This window comes from Amphiura filiformis, chromosome 7 (genome assembly GCF_039555335.1).
Source record: "Amphiura filiformis chromosome 7, Afil_fr2py, whole genome shotgun sequence".
In the NCBI taxonomy this organism is placed as follows: Eukaryota; Metazoa; Echinodermata; class Ophiuroidea; order Amphilepidida; family Amphiuridae; genus Amphiura; species Amphiura filiformis.
In genome coordinates this window covers 65,968,557-65,988,401 of record NC_092634.1, presented here as the reverse complement: position 1 = coordinate 65,988,401, position 19,845 = coordinate 65,968,557, and the positions used below count along the sequence as shown (strand labels likewise).

General features: G+C 37.9%; 1 protein-coding gene across 1 annotated transcript in view; it reads right to left on the bottom strand.

Annotated features, from left to right (window-relative positions):
- Window positions 1-19,845, bottom strand: part of LOC140158017 (intermembrane lipid transfer protein VPS13A-like) — a 202,974-nt gene that overhangs the window by 102,787 nt on the left and 80,342 nt on the right. Inside the window, 12 exon segments of the mRNA XM_072181266.1 lie at window positions 197-269; window positions 1,703-1,908; window positions 2,378-2,524; window positions 3,077-3,217; window positions 4,482-4,683; window positions 5,410-5,546; window positions 6,278-6,378; window positions 8,627-8,734; window positions 8,737-8,761; window positions 9,770-10,001; window positions 10,559-10,793; window positions 12,839-12,983. Of these exon segments, the coding sequence (XP_072037367.1) occupies window positions 197-269; window positions 1,703-1,908; window positions 2,378-2,524; window positions 3,077-3,217; window positions 4,482-4,683; window positions 5,410-5,546; window positions 6,278-6,378; window positions 8,627-8,734; window positions 8,737-8,761; window positions 9,770-10,001; window positions 10,559-10,793; window positions 12,839-12,983 (1,752 nt within the window).

Genomic DNA, 19,845 nt, shown 5'->3' with positions numbered 1-19,845 from the left:
CCCAATACATTTGGGTGCATGTCTAATACATTTGGGTGTATTTCAAATACATTTGGGTGCTTTTCTGAGACATTTGGGTGTATTTCAAATACATTTGGGTGCTTTACTGAGACAATTGGGTGTATTCCTAATACATTTGGGTGCTTTTCTGAGACATCTGGGTGTATTATAGGCAAATCACAAAGAAGAAACTCACCTGCAGTATAGTTTGTAGTTTCTGATCCGACATCAGAAATTTCAATGATGGAAGCACGGCTTCAACTTTTTGTCTGCAAAAGTATAAATGAGATTCTATGTTACTGAAAGTTTGAGTAGGGTACTGTGCACCATTCAAACATGTAGAGATTTGCCAGCAAAATAAATATTTCAACATTTCAATCCTCAAGAAAATACGACAAGCACACCTTGCATCTCAGTGTTGCAGGATAATGATCTACCATCATTCACTACTTGAAAAGTTTATACCCCACTTCTCTTTACATAAACACAACACACCCACACACCAGGGTTGTAGCTGGCCCAAGTTTAGTGCCAGGCTCACATAAGAGCTTTGGCACAATCTTTTTAGTGAATGCAAGTGATCAGAATAAACTCCTGGGGTATCATCTCCATTAAAACGTTCCTCATCTTATGATGAAAAAATCATTCATTAAAAATTTTTTTTTTAAATTAATCTTTTTGTCACGTCAGTCCCAGGCGGGGCCGCCCGGTGCCGCCTACCGTAGCTACAACCCTGGCACACACATATCAACATTTATTCATCGCCCATCCACCAACACTTGACACTGTTAAATAGATTGTACCCCCATACTTGGTAGTAGATGAAATGACACACACTCCCACATAAACATCCCCACCCCACACCAACACTGTAATTCCTTATAGTCTGGCTTGACACTGTTAAATAGATTGAGATGTACCTCTATACTCGGTAGTAGGTGGAATGATGACACACACCCACCCCTACCCCCACACACATCCCCACCCCCACACCAACACTTACTGTGGCAATGCCTTATATTCCGGCTTGACACTGTTAAATAGATTGAGCTGTACCCCTATACTTGGTAGTAGGTGGAATGATGACACACACCCATTATCACCCCTCCCCCACACACCCACCCCCCACCCACCCCACCCCCACACCAACACTTACTGTGGTAATGCCTTACAGTCTGGCTTGACACTGTTTAATAGATTGAGCTGTACCAATATACTCGGTAGTAGGTGGGATGATGATTCACACCAACCCATACCCCCACACACAAACACCCCCACCCCCACACCAACACTTACTGTGGTAATGCCTTATAGTCTGGCTTGACACTGTTAAATAGATTGAGCTGTACCCCCATACATGGTAGTAGATGGAATGATGACACACACCCCCACACAAACACTTACTGTGGTAATGCCTTGTAGTCTGGCTTGACACTGTTAAATAGATTGAGCTGTACCCCCATACTTGGTAGTAGATGAAATGATGACACACACCCATTATCACCCCTCCCCCCACACACCTACCCCCACCCACCCCACCCCACCCCACACTTACTGTGGCAATGCCTTTTAGTCTGGCTTGACACTGTTAAATAGATTGAGCTGTACCCCCATACTTGGTAGTAGATGAAATGATGACACACACCCATTATCACCCCTCCCCCCACACACCCACCCCCACACACCCCACCCCCACACTTACTGTGGTAATGCCTTATAATCTGGCTTGACACTGTTAAATAGATTGAGCTGTACCCCCATACTAGGTAGTAGATGATATGATGATTCCTTCAAGAGAAGCGCTTCGTTCCAGTCATCGCCTGCGTCAACTAGAAGGACCTGGATGTCGTCGAGTCTGACAATCATACGGTCGTATAGACGGTCTTCTATCTCTGTTGGAGTGGCATCCTGAATAGGAACAGTGAAAATATGCAACTAATGAAACAAATAATTCTTTGTGTTTTTCTGGTCACATTTGTTCATACCACAGAATTATAGAAGAAGACCCGGGACTTCTTATCATGCCACAAACAATCCCGCCATCAGCTATATGGGGAGAAAATTGGGGGTATTCGGGTCCTTGCTGGCGGTAAACAGAGACGAACAATAACAATTCTGTGTCTCATCTTTAGCGTCTTGCAAGTAACACCTTTCACTACGAAGCGTGTCAAATTACGCTTAGTATGCGATGTTGCGCTTGCATGACAACTAATGCCTCAAGAGCATTCCGAGGGAAACCGAATACCCCAAATTTTTGCTCCATGTATCAAGATGGCGGTCGAGTCCTGTTTCTCCTTCTCTAATGATCCATACACATACAATTCAAATGTAAAGAATTATGCAAAATTAATTAAATTAGACTGTGTCCACCACTTACCTCTAATGATGTGTAGCCTTTCTGTAAGTCACTATTGACTCGTAGGCTTCCTAGATCTACCACCAGCCGGTGTCCTTTCCTGTCCATGGAGCCGTATTCAGGGATAATCAAATTGGGAGACTTAACATCTATGTCCACTTGAATTGTCTGCAAATAAAAGTGTATAGCCACAATTAATGCTCTGTGTGCTAGGCATACAATGTAGGCTTCAACATAGCAAGTCCAAAGTTTTGAGATATTTTCTCAAAATATCAAGAGCTATCTCAAAAACCACTGTAACAATATACTAGGCTTGTTGGTGCTCATTTTAATATATTTTCCATGCTGATTCCAAATATGGTCAAGCAATTTTAAAATTCTGAAATTTTTGAATTTATGATTTTTGTCGTCTGCAGTCGACACCCACGTGGAAAGAGTTAAAACCACATATTCATCAATTTCAGTTCGGGGCGCTGTGAATTCACAGACTCCTCTGTATTCAGACACCCGGTCTGTGAAATCACATACCTGAGTCTGTAATTTCACATACTTTCCACTTGTTTCAATTTTGTTGCAGCTTATAAAATGTTCATATCAAATTGATTTATTTGTAATCATGTGGGCTATTCGATTTTAAACCTGCCCAATCATTATGGAAAATTTAAGAAAAGTCTTACATAGAGGGGAGTGTGTATTTCACATTTAATAGGCCATTCTCACCTTGTGATTCTCGATGGCATGTATGAGGCCTGCACGCCCAGCCTTGGTCAGTTCCTGCCACTGAGAATATGCCGCTGACTTCAAACCTTCCAAATTGATGTTTGGAACTCTCAGAAATGATATCAACTCACTAGCAGAGTGCTGAAAAACAAAACAAAACATCAAAATACCATTTTTATTCAGTAGGCGTGTTTTGTCAAGAATACACACAATTTGATTGGTTTTGAGCCATACATTATGACATGATAGTGGATACTCTACAAGACAGTGAGCTTGTTGATCCTAAATGATCACTTGATAATGCTTGTATAATATAAGTGATTATACTTAAACTGAAAAAGAACAAGAATAAAAGATAGGATTTTGTTTTTTTCCTATCCCAATACTGTGTCATAATGGATGGACTGGCCAATAATTTATCATAGTATTTTTTATCCATTATGACATGATATTGGATTGGCAAAATCCTATCTTTTATTCTCTAATTTGCTGCAACTGGCTTTAGACTGGGCCAAAAACCTGCGTTTTTAGGATGTTTTTCGTAGGCTGTGACAATCAAGCCCAAAGACTTGTACAAAGACTAATTTTAAGTTATACATTCTAATTTTCGGAAAAAAAACATTTTCTAATCTTTTTCATAACCAATTATCAAAAATAATATTAAATATAAAAATTACGTGCTAACTCTTAGCCCATACTCAAAATTTTGAATGCATAGAACTACTTTCCCTTCAAATTGCAAAAAATATTAAAATGTGACTTTTATTACCAGTTAGAACTAACTTAACAGTCCAGTCCGACTGCCTGATCAGGAAATACTGCCGAATCAGGCAGCATGTTGCCGAGTCAGGCAGCATGGCATCCCACAATGCAATGCTCTATTTCAAATAGAGCATCTTTTAATATACCGTTATTTCTTGGTTTAGAGTAAAGAAGTAGGTAAAATATATATAATTATCAATGGATGTACAATTAGTAGTATTTTTTCATCAATTTTAGTTAAAATAAAGTTAATTTGCATATTTAAATCAAATTTTTTAAAAACCGTTAGAAATTGTTTTGTTATTTAAATTGTTTTCCTCCTGGTGGAATTTTTTTTTTTTTTGAAAACTTGTCAACTTACATGTAGCAGATGTGTGTCAAAGTAAAATTTCCACCGATCTTTTATAAAATCACCATGAACAATTTAGTCCTTAGTCTGTCAAATTCGGAAGGGTTATCAAAGCCTATGTTGCCTAACTCGGCAACATGCTGCCTGATTCGGCAGTACTTCCTGATCAGGCAGTCAGATCGGACTGCTAAAGGATTAGGATATCGCTATGTTTCATTTGGCAAAACAATATTATTTTTTTTAAATAAAAAAAATTGGTGCTGTACTTTTCTGGAATTGGGAGTAGCTACTGACCTCATGATATGTAATGTCGATAGGTTCTGTAGTGATAGCAAGTGCTGAATCAGCTCTAACCATCAAAGGGTTGGTCTCAAAATCCAGGGAAAATACTTGGCACACGTCATCATTGCGCATCTTCTCCGATGTAATCACTGTGACTGGTTCTCTATCTGGTGAACAGCCTTGAACTACGACAGAGTCGGTGCTCATCATTAGGCTAAAATGAAGGAGAAACAAAATGATTTTGTGTATATGTAGTAGAGGGCATAGTGGTGCAGCAGTGCAGACTCATAATCACAAGGTTGTGGGTTTGAACCTGAGCAGTGTCAATGCATTGTACACTTATACTAGAAGAGCCCATAATCTCTATAGACACTCTCCATCCAGGCTGAATGCAAAAATTGCCATTTTTATTAACTAGCACAAATGAGAAACAAGGTCAAACTGGGTCAAATTTATAATAATGCACTTGAATGAACTTTCCAATATATTCTAGCAAATCCAGGGCTTAGTTTTATGTAAATGTAATCCTGCGGCACCTTTCTTAGACAAAATTCACCACATGATGGTGTAAAGTTGCTCTTCGTGCCCACTTAAACTTGTCCCATTAAAATCATTTCAGGTACATGCTAGTAGATCAATATTTTTGTGCCCCCACCTACCCACTACCAAAGACCCTGCATGTTCATCTGTTAAAAATGTACAATTCAAGTGCAAAGTGTCTGCAATTAGCCATAATTTGAAGCTCTCTACTTACTATATAGCCCTACAGCTGGCTTGTTTTAAGTCTATCTATATTACTGTATTAATAGGTCTCACTGTTGGCCTTGTTTCAAGTCTTATCTACTTATTGTATAGCTCCTGCTGCTGACCTTGTTTCAAGTCTTTTCTACTTACTGTATGGGCCTCACTGTTGGCCTTGTTTCAAGTCTTATCTACTTACTGTATAGCCCCTGCTGCTGGCCTTGTTTCAAACCCAACCTGAACATTTTGGAAGGAAGTCTGTAAAATCTTGTTGCTGTGATTCTTTAGTGTCACTGAACAGGTACTGAGCTGGAAGGAGATTTTGTTCTGAACATACTGTAGAGATAAAAAAAATGAAGCAATTGGTTAGTCCAGGTGGAATGAAATTGTTTGTGTTTGGTGGAGATTCCAAACTTATTCTCAGGCAATCAGATGCTGCTCTCATTGTTCTTTGCGGCATACCCAGCACTGCATCGAGAGAAACTAAGCTGCCTATGAATAGCTTACTATTATTAGATGAGGAATGGCTATAATCAGAGACAGAATTACAAGACTACTTTGCGACTGACATCATCTGTCAATCAAACTCAGAATTCGAAACGATTTCTTTAAAAAGTTAGATCTTAATAATAGGAAACTTTCTTTCTCAAGACACCATGTAAACAATGTCTAGGAAAGTTGCTTTTTGCCATGTGAAAATACCGTAATTATTCACCATTTTCTGCGATTCCTTTTCTCCGCTGAAGGCACCAGATGCATTAACCTTCCATTAACGCCCTACTAAACAAATCAAGAGTCATGGAGAGTTTGATTGACACAGTCACGTCAGACACAAACTAGTCTTTTTAATTCTGCCTCAGACCATATCTACCATTCTCACACTCCCTTTGTGCTAGATATTTTCTTCTTCTTCTAAAGCTACATTTTATGCTATGTCATTTTTAAAACATGAAAAACTCCCACTACATTCACATTCAAAAAGTTTAAACAAATCAGAAGTTTGTTGAAAATCATAGCCTTCTTCTATACTTTGTTTACAATGATATTGTACATCAATTCTTGCTTACCTCCATTGGCATATGTGCTAATTCTTCTATACTCTGTTTAGAGAAACCTATACTACTGCTAATCCTGGATTGTTCCTCTTCCGGTAACATGGACCATATATCTGTAATACAGTATCATGGAAAAGAATTGATTACAGATATCTCATCTCAACTACAAGTCGTAAGGACCATTTGGTGATGATCCCAGCAAAAGTGTCAAACAATTAAAATTGTGTATAAATTGATTAAAGAGTTTAACTTCAACACTATACTATTTTTCGCTCACCTGGAACGTTTTCACTAGTTCGACTAGCGTGTTCAGCAGATGGTGATACTGAACATCTTGTCTGCAATCAGGATATCTCTCACTGATGACGTCACAGCATCACCATCTGCTGAACACGCTAGTCGAACTAGTAAAAACGTTCCAGGTGAGCGAAAAATAGTGTTGTATTAATGTTAAACTCTTTAATCATTTTATCTACCACTAGGTATGAATATCCACTCGTATGTGTATAAATTGTTTAAAAGTAAGGGTTAAGTCATTAAAATTGTAATTAGGTATTTTTGAAACGAAATAATTTTGCAAAAAACAAGGAAAACAGCAGTATTGACAAAATTGAATCCCCATTCAATTCCATGTAGTTAATTTTAAGGAGGGTGGAAGTCAGTTCATTTGAAAGATTTAATTCCATTATCTCAGCCTTAGCAAAGACATTGATTTGTCTGTACCTTGACAATATGTGGGACCTTGTGAATAATACTGGTTGAACACATGTGAAACTGTCACCTGTTCTCATTTCTAGTATACAAAAACAATAATGTTATTGAGTAATGGGTAATCATTTAATCAAAGCTTATGACTTTTAGAAATGTGATGTTGACCTTGTTAATTGCGGGTGTAATAAATTATATACACTGTTTCTGACCTTCTATTAATTAAGATTACTTATTCTTGGTAGAGAAAGAGCATTCCCAGCAGCAGGTGCAAACCATGACTTGGCATATGTCTACATTATTAACCGAGGGTCAATGATACGCTAATTAGTATGAACTAAAACTCTGCCCTAATAAGGTAAAAGGGAGTATCCTCTAGAAGCTTACTTTCATTTGGCATGATTGAGCTTTAAGCCATATTGTAACATTTGCTGAGTAGGACACTTCAATATATTACAAAATTCTGGTTTTTTTTAACACAAATGTTATGTACTTTATTAAACTAAAATACCCTGCAAAAATCAAGACTTTAGGTGCTGTAATTTTGTCAAAATCTGAAATTTTGGATAAAATGCAGGAACCGTCATTTGATTATTACAATGGAAATATTAGTAAGACGTGTATGATATGTTCATAACACAGTACGTTCATGGTGTGAGGATGGAGTGATACGCATCGGCAACATCAGCACTGGAAGAAAAATCCTATTTCCTTTGCTTCACCTCACTTGTTCAGCTCAAAATTAAAAGGGGACATATACGACAGTAAACGCTAACATTTTATGGAAAAGAAATACTAATCTAATAATGGAACTGTTACAATATGACTTGAACATTTCTATTTGACTCATGAGGAAAAAGGTTGTACCATACAAACCGATTACTGTATTTTGCCATGGTTTGGTTAACTGAGAGTCAGATACTTTGGCACTGAAAGAAATCATCTTCCTCTTATTAGGGGCATGGCGGCGCAGCGGTACGCGCTCTACCTTGCATTCCGAGGGTTGAGACGAGCCCCACCGGTGCTATCGTATTGTGCACTTGGGCAAGGTGCTTTACCTCACCTGCCTCTCTCTACCCTGGGGTGAAATGGGGAGCTGTTAGGAATATTGTCCATTGAGCAATGCCTAAATGTATGAGCATGCCTTGAGCAATGTATAGCAGCTGACATATTCTACCGACAGTGGAATAAATGCAAAGCGCTTTGGTACATGTGAAAGGCGCTGTATAGGCTAAATGTCAACATTATTTTTTTTATTATTATTATTGTCTTTACAAGTTACATCCTTTTGAGGGTCACTGATAAAAATTTGACCAAAGCTATGGCCAAAGGAAGTAAATATAAGATACACCCTTATACCATATTGGGCTATTCCATCTAAAATCCGCACTACCCCTGTGGAAGATTTTGGAAATACTTCCAACATGGGGAGTATGACTTTCAAATGGAATAAACAAGATAAAGCAGTTCCATTTGAATTTCATACACCCTCTGAGAAAGATTCCACCTAAATCTTCAGGGTGAGTTTCAAATAGAGTTGGTTAAGGGTAATTCCATTCAAAACTCATACGCCCCCTGTGGAAGGTATTTCCAAAATCTTCCACAGGGGTAGTGTGGATTTTTAATGTAATAGCCCATTAGGGCCACACTTACCTTCTTCCTCCTCTGATTCTCCTTCTTCAGATGAGGAGGATTCCGAGTCATATCCAAGTACTCTCCAAAACCAGCTTGTTTCTTTCTCCCTCTTTTCTCTCCTTTTCTTTCCCTCTCTGGTGCCTCTTTTGCAAACTGTAGAAACATACAAACAGACAAACATTGGGATATTCTGGTTGAAATCCATACACTTCTTATTTAAGCACGACATTACCTAAATCTCCCACACAGGGGGTGTAGATTTCAAATGGAATCACCCATTCAGGTAAACCCATTTGAATGAAATTCACACCCCGTAGGGGGTATATGGATTTCAACAGGCATAGCCTATTCTATTAAAACACTGAACAGCCCATTAAAGTGAGGTTTGCCCCTAACAGGGCACAGTGGACTAGCGGTATGGTCTCCCGACTCATAATCTAAGGGTTGCAAGTTCGAACCCAGCCGGCAGTGCTATTCATCTCAGAAATGGTTTGCAAAGAACATATAGCACCTGTTGGGGCAATTTCAAGTGTAAAGAATGCCTCCAAGAAGGGAAACACACTTAGAGAAACCCTACCTGTAATTTGGTGTTTTCTCTTGCATTGACAATGCCATACAAGATTTCACCCTGATGTGGCAGTGACGTCAATGCGTTGAGGCAGCTGCATTGCTTGCACATCTATATGCGGCGTCTTGGAATGATGAAAATTTTTGGGCCTCATAACTTCTGAATCGTTGGTCTAAAGAAGTATATAAAACTAAATATATTTAGAATGGAAATGACTTGATAAATCCATCTTTGAGGTCAAACTTGGGCAATGCTCAGTTTTGGAGAAAATCCCCCCAAACAGGATTTTTTTTTTGCCCAAATTTTTTTGGTCACCGTAAACCGTAGACCAACAATTTAGAAGATACATGTATGAGGCCCGAAAGTTTCCATAATTCCAGGGTTAAGACCACCCTTAAGCGTGCGTGTGTGTGAGTGCTTTGAGCGAACGATAGCGACTTGAGGCTGTACAGCCAACACACTAACATCACTTCCACATCAGGGTGCAAAAATGTTATACATGTAGTAACATTCAGCTTCTGCTCGAATGCTACTGAACTCTTTATTCACTCCTTTCATCTTGCTTCAATGTTTTTAAAAAAATGAAATCTTACCTGTAATTTGGCTTTTTCTCTTGCAATGACGATACTAGTAACATCCAGCTTCTGCTCCAATGCCTTCAACTCTCTTTTCACGCTCGTCTCATCCTGCTTGTTTTCAACCTTAATCATCAACTCTTTGTATTTCTGTAAATATCTGTGGTAGAGTTGGTGATGTCTCAGAAGACGATCTCGAGACCATGGACGAACATGTTCTTGAATGATGGAGTTCATTGCATAGTGCCACCTGCAAGGGATATGGTGGGATTTAAAGGTCGTTGCTCAGATGGGGGGTTTAAAGGTGGTTGCTCAGATTTTTTCATATTATGTTTGTCAATCACGGAGGGCAAATAGTATACCTCTGGCGTTTTTCTGCAAAAGCCCAAAATCGAATAAATAATTTGCTTCTTTAATCGTAAATTTCAAAACGCACGGTTGTCTGTCAACACGCTAGCTAACGACTATCATGTTCTTTCAATACATATATTCAAGTGCAATCCTTAAAATCGGCTTCTTTAGAAAGCAAAAATCACCAGAGATATTCATCATTTTCTACCCCGGCATCCAAAGATTTATCGTCTGAATATCAAATTGTGCATAGCACATACACGTGTATCGATCCCGGGTATTGATTTTAGTTTCTCTGCTGTACAATGTAATTATTTACCAGGCGATGTTGGTGTGCAGTGAGTACTGCTTTATTGGAGTAAAACTATGAAACCTCATAATAATTTTCAATTACAGTCCTGATGAACATGTTCAGTAACCTCTAAATAGTGTTGATAATCAAACCTCCCATCTTACCATTGTTTGGCATTCCCTCTCAGTGGGACATTAGGCCTGTATTTCCTGTATCTCTCATTCACTTCCATCAGCTTTAAGGATTCTGCCAAATCTACGGCACATAGATACTGTTGCCGTGACAACCCCATAGCGATGGTGTCTGTCAAGATGTCAATCACAAACTGTGGTGATACGTAGTCGGGTGCAGAGGTCTTGTCGTAGTACAGGCGAGCCATGGTGGTGATGGGATGGACAACTGAAAAGGATGAAACATATGAATAGTTATAACACAAGGCGGTTCTCGAACCACGAGTCTCGCCTGCTTTTGCGACCACCTGCTTTTTCAATTACTTTTGGTAGAGGTAAATGAATTTGGCGGTTATCGGCTGGGCACGATTATCTGGCTGATGGTGACTGTACCCACCAAGTGTCATGCCCATGCAACAGTTTTTACTAGTTTGACCTCAGATGACCCCTGGTGACCTCGAAATGACCTTCCAAAAATTAGGCTTAAAATGTTGACTGTACCCACCAAGTTTCATGCCCATACGATTGTTTTTACTAATTTGACCTCAAATGACCCCTGGTGACCTCAAAATGAGCTTCCAAAAATTTGGCTTAAAATGTTGACTGTACCCACCAAGTTTCATGCCCATACGATTGTTTTTACAACTTTGACCCCAAATGACCCCTGGTGACCTCGAAATGACCTTCCAAAAGTTTGGCTTTAAATGTTGACTGTACCCACCAAGTTTCATGCCCATCCAACAGTTTTTACTAATTTGACCTCAGATGATCCCTGGTGACCTTGAAATGACCTTCCAAAAATGTGGCTTTAAATGTTGACTACCCACCAATTTTCATGCCCATGCAACACTTTTTACTAATTTGACCTCAGCTGGCCCCTGGTGACCTCGAAATGACCTTCCAAAAATTTGGCTTTAAATGTTGACTGTACCCACCAAGTTTCATGCCCATACGACAGTTTTACTAATTTGACCCCGGTCCCAGACTCCGTGCATCCGCAGGTATTCATGCTCGTCGAAAATTTCACGAAATAAGGGTGTTTTCAGATGAAGAAACACGATTCATGCGAAACACACAAAAAAGGGTGTTTTTCAAACCATGTGTTCGCGAAATTGAAAAAAAGGGTATTTTCATCAAGCAGCCTACGCGTTTCTGCCAGAAAAGGGTATATTAGAAATATCGTTCGCGTTTAAGCGAAAATAGGGGTATTTTCGAAGGGCAAAAAATTCGTGAAATCGCTAAAAAAAGGGGTGTTTTTCTCCCAAAAACTTCGCGAAATGAGATGCAAAAGGGGGTGTTTTTAAAGTTCACCGACAAGCATGAATACCCGCGGATGCACGGAGTGCGGGGACTGGGATTTGACCTCAGATGACCTCTGGTGACCTCGAAATGACCTTCCAAAAATTTGGCTTTAAATGTTGAATGGACCCACCAAGTGTCATGGACATATATGACAGTTTTTACTAATTTGACCTCAGATGACCCCTAGATGACCTCAGTGACCTTGACCCACTAACCAATACAAACCGGTTCTGTCTTGGGTCAAGATGCACCCACCCACCAAGTTTGAGGAACGTGCGACTCATAGTCTCCGAGAAAATAGGCGGAAAGCAAACTTTAACCAAAACTTTACCAAATTTGTCACATACACACACACACACGCACCCCCACACATCTGCACGGAAAAGTGATTATATAGTCTCCTGCCTTATTAGGCGAGACAAAAATGATATAAAAATGTGAATATTAATGAAATAAATGTAGCCATTTATAAAGCACATTTAACATGATTAAATCCCCAGTTGAAATACATGCATAAACACTCTATGGCAGACATAAATTTAATCTTCCGCAAAGGGAGTGTAAATTTTAAATGGGGTTGCCTAAATGTGTGACTCCATTTGAAATCTGCACCCCCTGCATGGCAGATTAAGGTCCTGTCTTCCATACAGCGTGTATGGATTTCAACTGGAACAGCCCTATACCTTAAGGTTAAGGAGTCGAACCTGCATTTTTTTACAAGACAGAGTGCCCATCGCTCTTTCGTTAGCGATTAGGCCAGACTCCACCGTGAAATATTGCTGTGGGGGATAACCACACCTCCTCCACAGCGAGTCTGTCACCTTCCCAGCATTTAAGAATGCCGGTACCCATTTATACACCTGGGTAGAGAGGAGTAATTGAGATAAAGTGCCTTACTCATGAAAGGGCATAACACAATGGCGTCAACGGGGCTTGAACCCGCAACCTTCTGATTATGAACCCTATACTTACTTAAATCAAACTCTTCTCCATTGACTTGTAGAGATGTGATGGCATCCTTCATCAGCTCCTTCCAGCTGTGTCCAGATGTATATCTTCCAACAACTTGATGGATATGGGGGTTCCAGTACACACACATAGCTGTCATATCGGCCAGCTAAGAAGGCAATATACATACAACAGCAATCATTAGCACAGTTCGGTAAGAACACCATGGTCTTAGCTAGAAATTGAGGTTTGCCCATCATTTCAATAAAATTGCATGTCCTAATCTGACCTTTAAAACATTTACCAGACTTCTACAGCCCATTGGAAGTTCAAAGAGTCCAAATATGTGTTGCTATGGCCTTGTTTTGAAAATCTGTCTACTAGAAAGGTCAATAGCCTTTCTCAACACCTACAATTATAATGTAGCATCTGTCAAAGGCATTAATTTTGCCCGTCCCACAAGCAAACTCCCCATCTAAATTGACAGGCAGACAGGTGGCTACAATCGAGGAAAAAATGTTGGCACACTTTGCCTGTCTTTTGGTATATCTCTGCCCCAGCTCCTTCAATTCAATGTTGAACCAAGCCATGTTGTCAGCAGGCCTAGTGAGACCCTCCAAATTGGAAGATAGGGAGTGGGGAAGGATGAGATATAGGGGAGAGTCTGTACTTCACATTATATTGCATGCATGTTTCACTTGCCTCTCCAATCTTGATAGGGCACACATTTCCATTGTTTAGTGCATGTGTGCCAACTATTTTTTCCTGGATTGTAGCTAAGACACTGTTTCACACATGTCATATGTGGGAAAAAATTGTCACATAATCTGACAGTTTATAAAAGTTTGTAATTAATCACACACAAACATCAAATGTCAAACTTGAAGATCAGAAGATCATTAGGCCAAAAAAAAAAATTGTTTGTTTGTCCTCCACAGCTTTGAAAGAGGCCGTGCGGGCGGGCGGAGTTTTTTTTTTTTTTTTAATTTTTATTTCTTCGGATTTGGCGTATTTCTGGACCTTGCTAGAGCTAAATGTTACAATCATTCATGGTGACTTAAAAACCAACATTTTGTTTCTTTAATATGCAGTTAAAGTTATAATTTGTGTTCATGTCATATAGTCTTTTAATGATTTGGTGGGCTTTTTTTATTTTCAACCATGAAAGATCTTAGCATTTAGCTCTAGCTAGGTCCAGAGATACTCCAAATCTGGAAAAAAAATTGAATTTTACTTATTTTTATAAAAAAAAAAAAAAATTGAAAAAAAAAAAAAATATTGGTCAGGCCTTCATCTGAGGAGCGGGCGGTGGAGGACAAACAAACAACTTTTTTTTTTTGGCCTTTCTCCCATACTCTGCAGGCATTTGGAAAGCCCTGAGAGCACATGCTGCGTAGCTTCAAATCAGGTTTTTCCCAGCTTCTACCAGGAGGCTAATAGTAGGTATGTCACAGTGGCTGCACAATAATTCTGCTACACTGTGCATGGAAGCATAACAGTGAATTGAAAAGCGCGCGCTTCAAATTTGGCCAATTTTAGAAAACATCCATGTCGATAAATGAATATCCTCATATGCTTCATTTATCCAAATTGTTTAAATTTTTAATATATGGTGTATGAAGCCTTTCCGAAGCTAACATCGGGTCCTCAAAATTTAAAAATTGTTTTGTTTAAGAGCTACTGCCTGTTTTTATGGATTTTTGAAGATCGCTCATAAATCAGTAAATATAGGCCTATTGATATAAAGGGACCTACCACCATTTAGCTGAAATACTAATCTTTCTTAGCATGTAAATTATTTCCGTCGACAAAGAATGAAGCACTTGCCTAAAACTAGTTGAAGCAAAACATTATAATCAAAGATATTTTTAGGGAGTAATTTTCCAAACCACAATAGCTCTAAGCCATTGTGTGTGTCCAAGGCCATACTATTTTTGTATACGCAGTACAGTAGAATCGCTGTTCCTTTTACCGATTGTCCTCCCATGTTAATCCAGATAACAAAATGTTAATTTAAAGTCTCATTGCAACTGAATTTTTATTTTTACTTTTCGGACTTGGCTTTGAGTAATGGTGACACATACCATGTTTACAGTAAAAATGAAAATTATATTCCAGACACCGTCAAAATGTCAAACTTTTTATTTTTTTGTATTGTTTTTAAATAATTAACTGCAGTTCATTTATTCAACCTCATAACAGGATCATACTTAAAAATTTATGATGAATGAACAGACGTTCATTAAATATTGAAAAAAAAAACCAAAATTACTCATGCCTAATTTGCATAATAATATCATGAATTCATAATTAGCTGTAATTACTTAATTTGCATAATTAATTACTTTTTGTGTCTTTTTTGTTATCAATTGAAAGAACTTTGTATACATATGTGTGCAAAAAAAACCGCACCTTTATATCATGTACGGTTTTCTATTGGCATCAATTTTGCATATTAATTAGCTTAGTCATTTTTTGAGATTTAATTTGTCTGCAGATTGGCGAAATTGCTAAAATAGTATATTTGGTTAATTTATTATAATTATTCAATGATAGATTTTTTAATTTTGTTTTCTTTAACGAAGTCAGGAAAGATAGGCATTTAACATGTGATATTTTAATTAACGCTGTTTTTTCAAGCAAGCGTCCAAATAAACCTTCAAAATCTCGAAATGTGCCAATTTTGTCATTACAGCCATTTGTGGCAGGATTTCATTCCATCTACGAGCTTCTTTAAATTGACACTACATCAAAATGCATTGACCGATTTCAATTCTGTTTTTTGATTTTTGATACTTTAATAAAGCTTAATAATGTAGGAACATTAAATAACGTGTTTCTGCTGCGAATATTTTTGAGGTGATATGCCTACTAATAGCTATCTGGATGCCAATCCATCACCAACTACATTTGTACCTAATTATTAGGAATAAGTAATTAGATACATGTACAGGGTTGCCAAACCCGCGATTTGGTAGCCCAATTGGGCGACTTTTGAAGATTTTTGACAATTTCCGGTCCCATAGAAACCAATGGTTAAGAAAAAAATTTGGGTGACTTTTCAACATTAGCTCCCGCGACTTCCGATAGTGTTCTGCCCCATAGAAAACCAATGGTAACGAGAAAAATTGGGCGACTTTTCGATTATTTGACCCGCGATTCGGGCTGAAATCTTTTGGCAACCCTGATTAGATTATGCCTAGATTAGCCTCACCCCACCCCATATACATGAAGAAGACTGAAAATCAAACCAATGTGCAGTCAAAAATTACCGACGTTGTACAGATTATTATCAAGTTAATTAAATCTAATTTTACCATGGCATCATTGTGAAATTTAGACGACAACTTTGTACCCTGGATATCACACATAATTGACATCATACTATATGTATTAAGTAGAACACCAGATTCCATTGTTTGTCTTTGCACCACGATGTAATATGTATGGGAACATGATATGCCGAGATTCACATGTTACTACAGTCCTAATGAATATTTTAACAACATTACACTTTGGTGGCTACATGCAAAACTAACTAGTACAGCTACAACTTGATACATTTCACATCATCCGAGAAGAAGCAATTGACATCCGTTCTGAAATTGTGAAAAGATTTCTTTTCAACAATCGCATGTTTGTCATCAATTCACTACTCCTGATTCTAGAAAAACACAACAATAATTTTTTGGATAAAAAAATAATATCCTGTTTTTAAGATAGATCTTAATCCTTTATTTAGTTCTAACTGGCAATAAAAGTCAAATTGTAATATTTATGCAATTTGAGGGAAAATGGACCAAAAACATGCCTAATTTGCATGTTTTCTTACAATTGCAGTCTCAAAATTAAGAGACTTGGCACAAATCTAAGAATTAAACATTTTGAACAGGCAATGAGTTAATATTTTATGTAAATTTGAGAATTGTCTATAACAGATATTAGAAAATGGGCTTTACAAAAATTAGAATGCATAAACCTGAAATTAATTGGGATTGATTGTCACAGCATACAAAAACACTCTACAAAAAATGCATGTTTTGGCCCTTATTTCCAAAAATTAACCAAACATTAAAAAGTTGACTTTAATTGCCAGTTAGAACTAATTATTAGGATTAGGGTTTAGCTAAGTTTTACTTGGTAAAACAGGATAATATTTTTTAATGCAAAAAAAAATTAGTGCTGTATTTTTCTGGAATCGGAAGTACAAACTTAACACTTTCTTCTCTAAAAACCAATCTACCATACCATATTATAGACTAGACAGGATAAATATCTGAAATTCAGCAAATCAAATTTTCCTCCATCTATCCTTTAATGTGCTACTCCACTTGAAATCCACCATTCCTCTGGGAAAGATTTAAGAAACTTCTTCAGAGGGAGAAGTTTTTCAAAAGAAATTGGCTGGGGTTAATTATTTTGAAATCCATACTCCACATATCGATTTCCTCAACTGGAGTGAATAGTTCAAATTGAAGTTACACACTCTTCTATTCTATTTGAAACTCATTCTCCCTCTGTGGAAAACTTCTGCTAAATCTTCCACAGGGGGAATGTACATGTAGATTTCAAATAGAATACCCAATGTGTCCTTTTCTCTTTCCTATCCCATTTTTCTTCCATAGCATCCATTTCAACAACAAAATGAAGGTAATGAGGCAAACATGCTCTCGTTGATTTATTCAAACCTTAATTTTTTAGAGTGAAAAATGTAAAAGATACAAAACTACCCAAGTCTCCAGGTGCACAGCATCGCCTCATAGTCAGTGATGCCAATGCCGCCCTTAGGAGCACAATTGGGCTACTTGGTGATCACTTGCACTACTCAAAAAAAGCAATGCTGCTATACTTGCTTAAAATGGTGCTGCTTTGACAGTGTCAGGTCACAGCAGTATTTGACATACTTTCCTTTCAATTTAGCTAATTTATTAACGTTCTGAACCCCTGACGTTCCAAATATTACAATGGGTTTTGTGACTACTTATTGATTGGTCTGTAGGTAACATCCCATTAAGACTAATTACCAGAACTTTATAAGTCAAATGTTTTTCCACCCAATTGGGTGATTTACTTTTTAATTTGGATAAATCCTCCAAAATATCTGGTTTGGGCACTCTTTTTTAAGCTTCAAGATATAAGGCTACTTCAGAATCCTTTGGTGCTGAAAAATTCTGGCAACACTGCTCCTAGCTAGCAGTGTTTCAATATACTTCATATATGTGGTATGAATAAGGAAATATATATCAACACATTCAAGCATCTCTGTATATCCCCATACATAATAAACCACCTAACATAGAACCCAGATATTCCTCATACATAATAAACAACATGAAACCCATCTTACATTCAGCTTCTGTAAATATACCTGCATGATGCAGTCTATATTCCAGAGGCACAGACGAGGTGCTACTCAATATGTTCACTAGGACTAGCTAATAATTGAAGATTTTTGGCATTTTTTTTTTACTTTGGTTCAATTATTTAGCCACAACTCATAGTGGATATTTCAGTCCAAGATAGATCCTTTTCTACACAACACATTCAAGTATCTCTGTACATGTATATCCTCATACATTAAAAACAACCTTAACATGGAATCTAGGGAGGGGGCGCTCAACTTAAATCTTGGTAGGTGTGTGCGGCTCGGAGCGAAGAACTTTGGGAACTAATAACTGATTTTGGGGCAAAATAGGGGCTTGATGAACTGAAATTTCAAAATTTTTGTGGAGCCTGTGAACTAAAATTGGGCCAAATTGATAGGCTTTGGAAATAAAAATTCCAATTTTTTTTCCAAATTTGAGCTAAAGAGCTACAATTTTCAGAATTTTAGGCTCAATGAACTGAAGCATGATGCAAATTTGGGTCTTAAGGAACTAGTGGAGAGCCTGAAAAGGGACCCATGGCTGCCGCACATACCCGTTCCGCCTTTCATGTGAGTGACCCCCCCCTCCCCCACCTGTGCATGGAACCCAGATATTCCTCATACATAATAAAACAACATGAAACCCATCTTACATTCTGCTTCTGTAAATATAGCTGCTGATGCAGTCTATATTCCAGAGGCACAGATGAGGGGTTACTCAATATGTTCACTAGGACTAGCTAATAATTGAAGATTTTAGGCAATTTTTTTTACTTTGGTTCAATTAACCACAACTCATTGTGGATGTTTCAGGATTAGATAGTATACAAATATTAACTGTCTATGAGTGTGATGGTCGAAATATAATCACGAGGTGAAAGATGGATTATTCCATTCCACGAGCCGGCAACGGCGAGTGGAATGGAACAATACATCTTTCACCGAGTGATTATATTTCACCATTACACCTAATTTAAGACAGTTAATATTTGTTTTATATCACTCATACATAAATTCTATTACTAAAATACTATTTAAGGTAGGAAATACATTTTTTCATCAACATAACACCATGTTTTGCCGTGATATACTTGACATTTTGGGATCCACACCATAACTAAATCGGCGAGTCCAAGAGTCAGCGCACTGCTTGGCGCAGGCGCACTACGGCAAAGCACTATGATGGTAAAGACTATCACACGGAGTGGGTGATAGTAAAAATGGCAAATGGTAATCAACCAATGAACTGTCTAGAATTTATGTATGAGTGATATAAATCCATTTATACACTGCTCAGCAATGCATGCCAGTTGATTTTGTTTGAAAATGAATACTACCCCTCATTTCTATTCATGATGGAGCCCTGTTTTCTATCTCAACAGACCCATTTTGGTAAATCCCAAATCTTTTGCTAAGAAACCTGAGACAATGTAGCCATTTATGAGTAGATTGTTGCTGCACATGCTCTATTAATTCAATGTGCACAGTGAGTCTTAGTTTCTTTGCAAAAGATCCGCGGGGCACTATATAGTATCTGTATGCACATCGTTTAGGCATGGACAGAACCTCAACATGAAAGATCAAAAAATACATCAGTTAAAGGGCATCAAAAATATCAAAAGGTCCGCTTAAAAAGACTGTGAACACGCATATAAAAAACTTAATG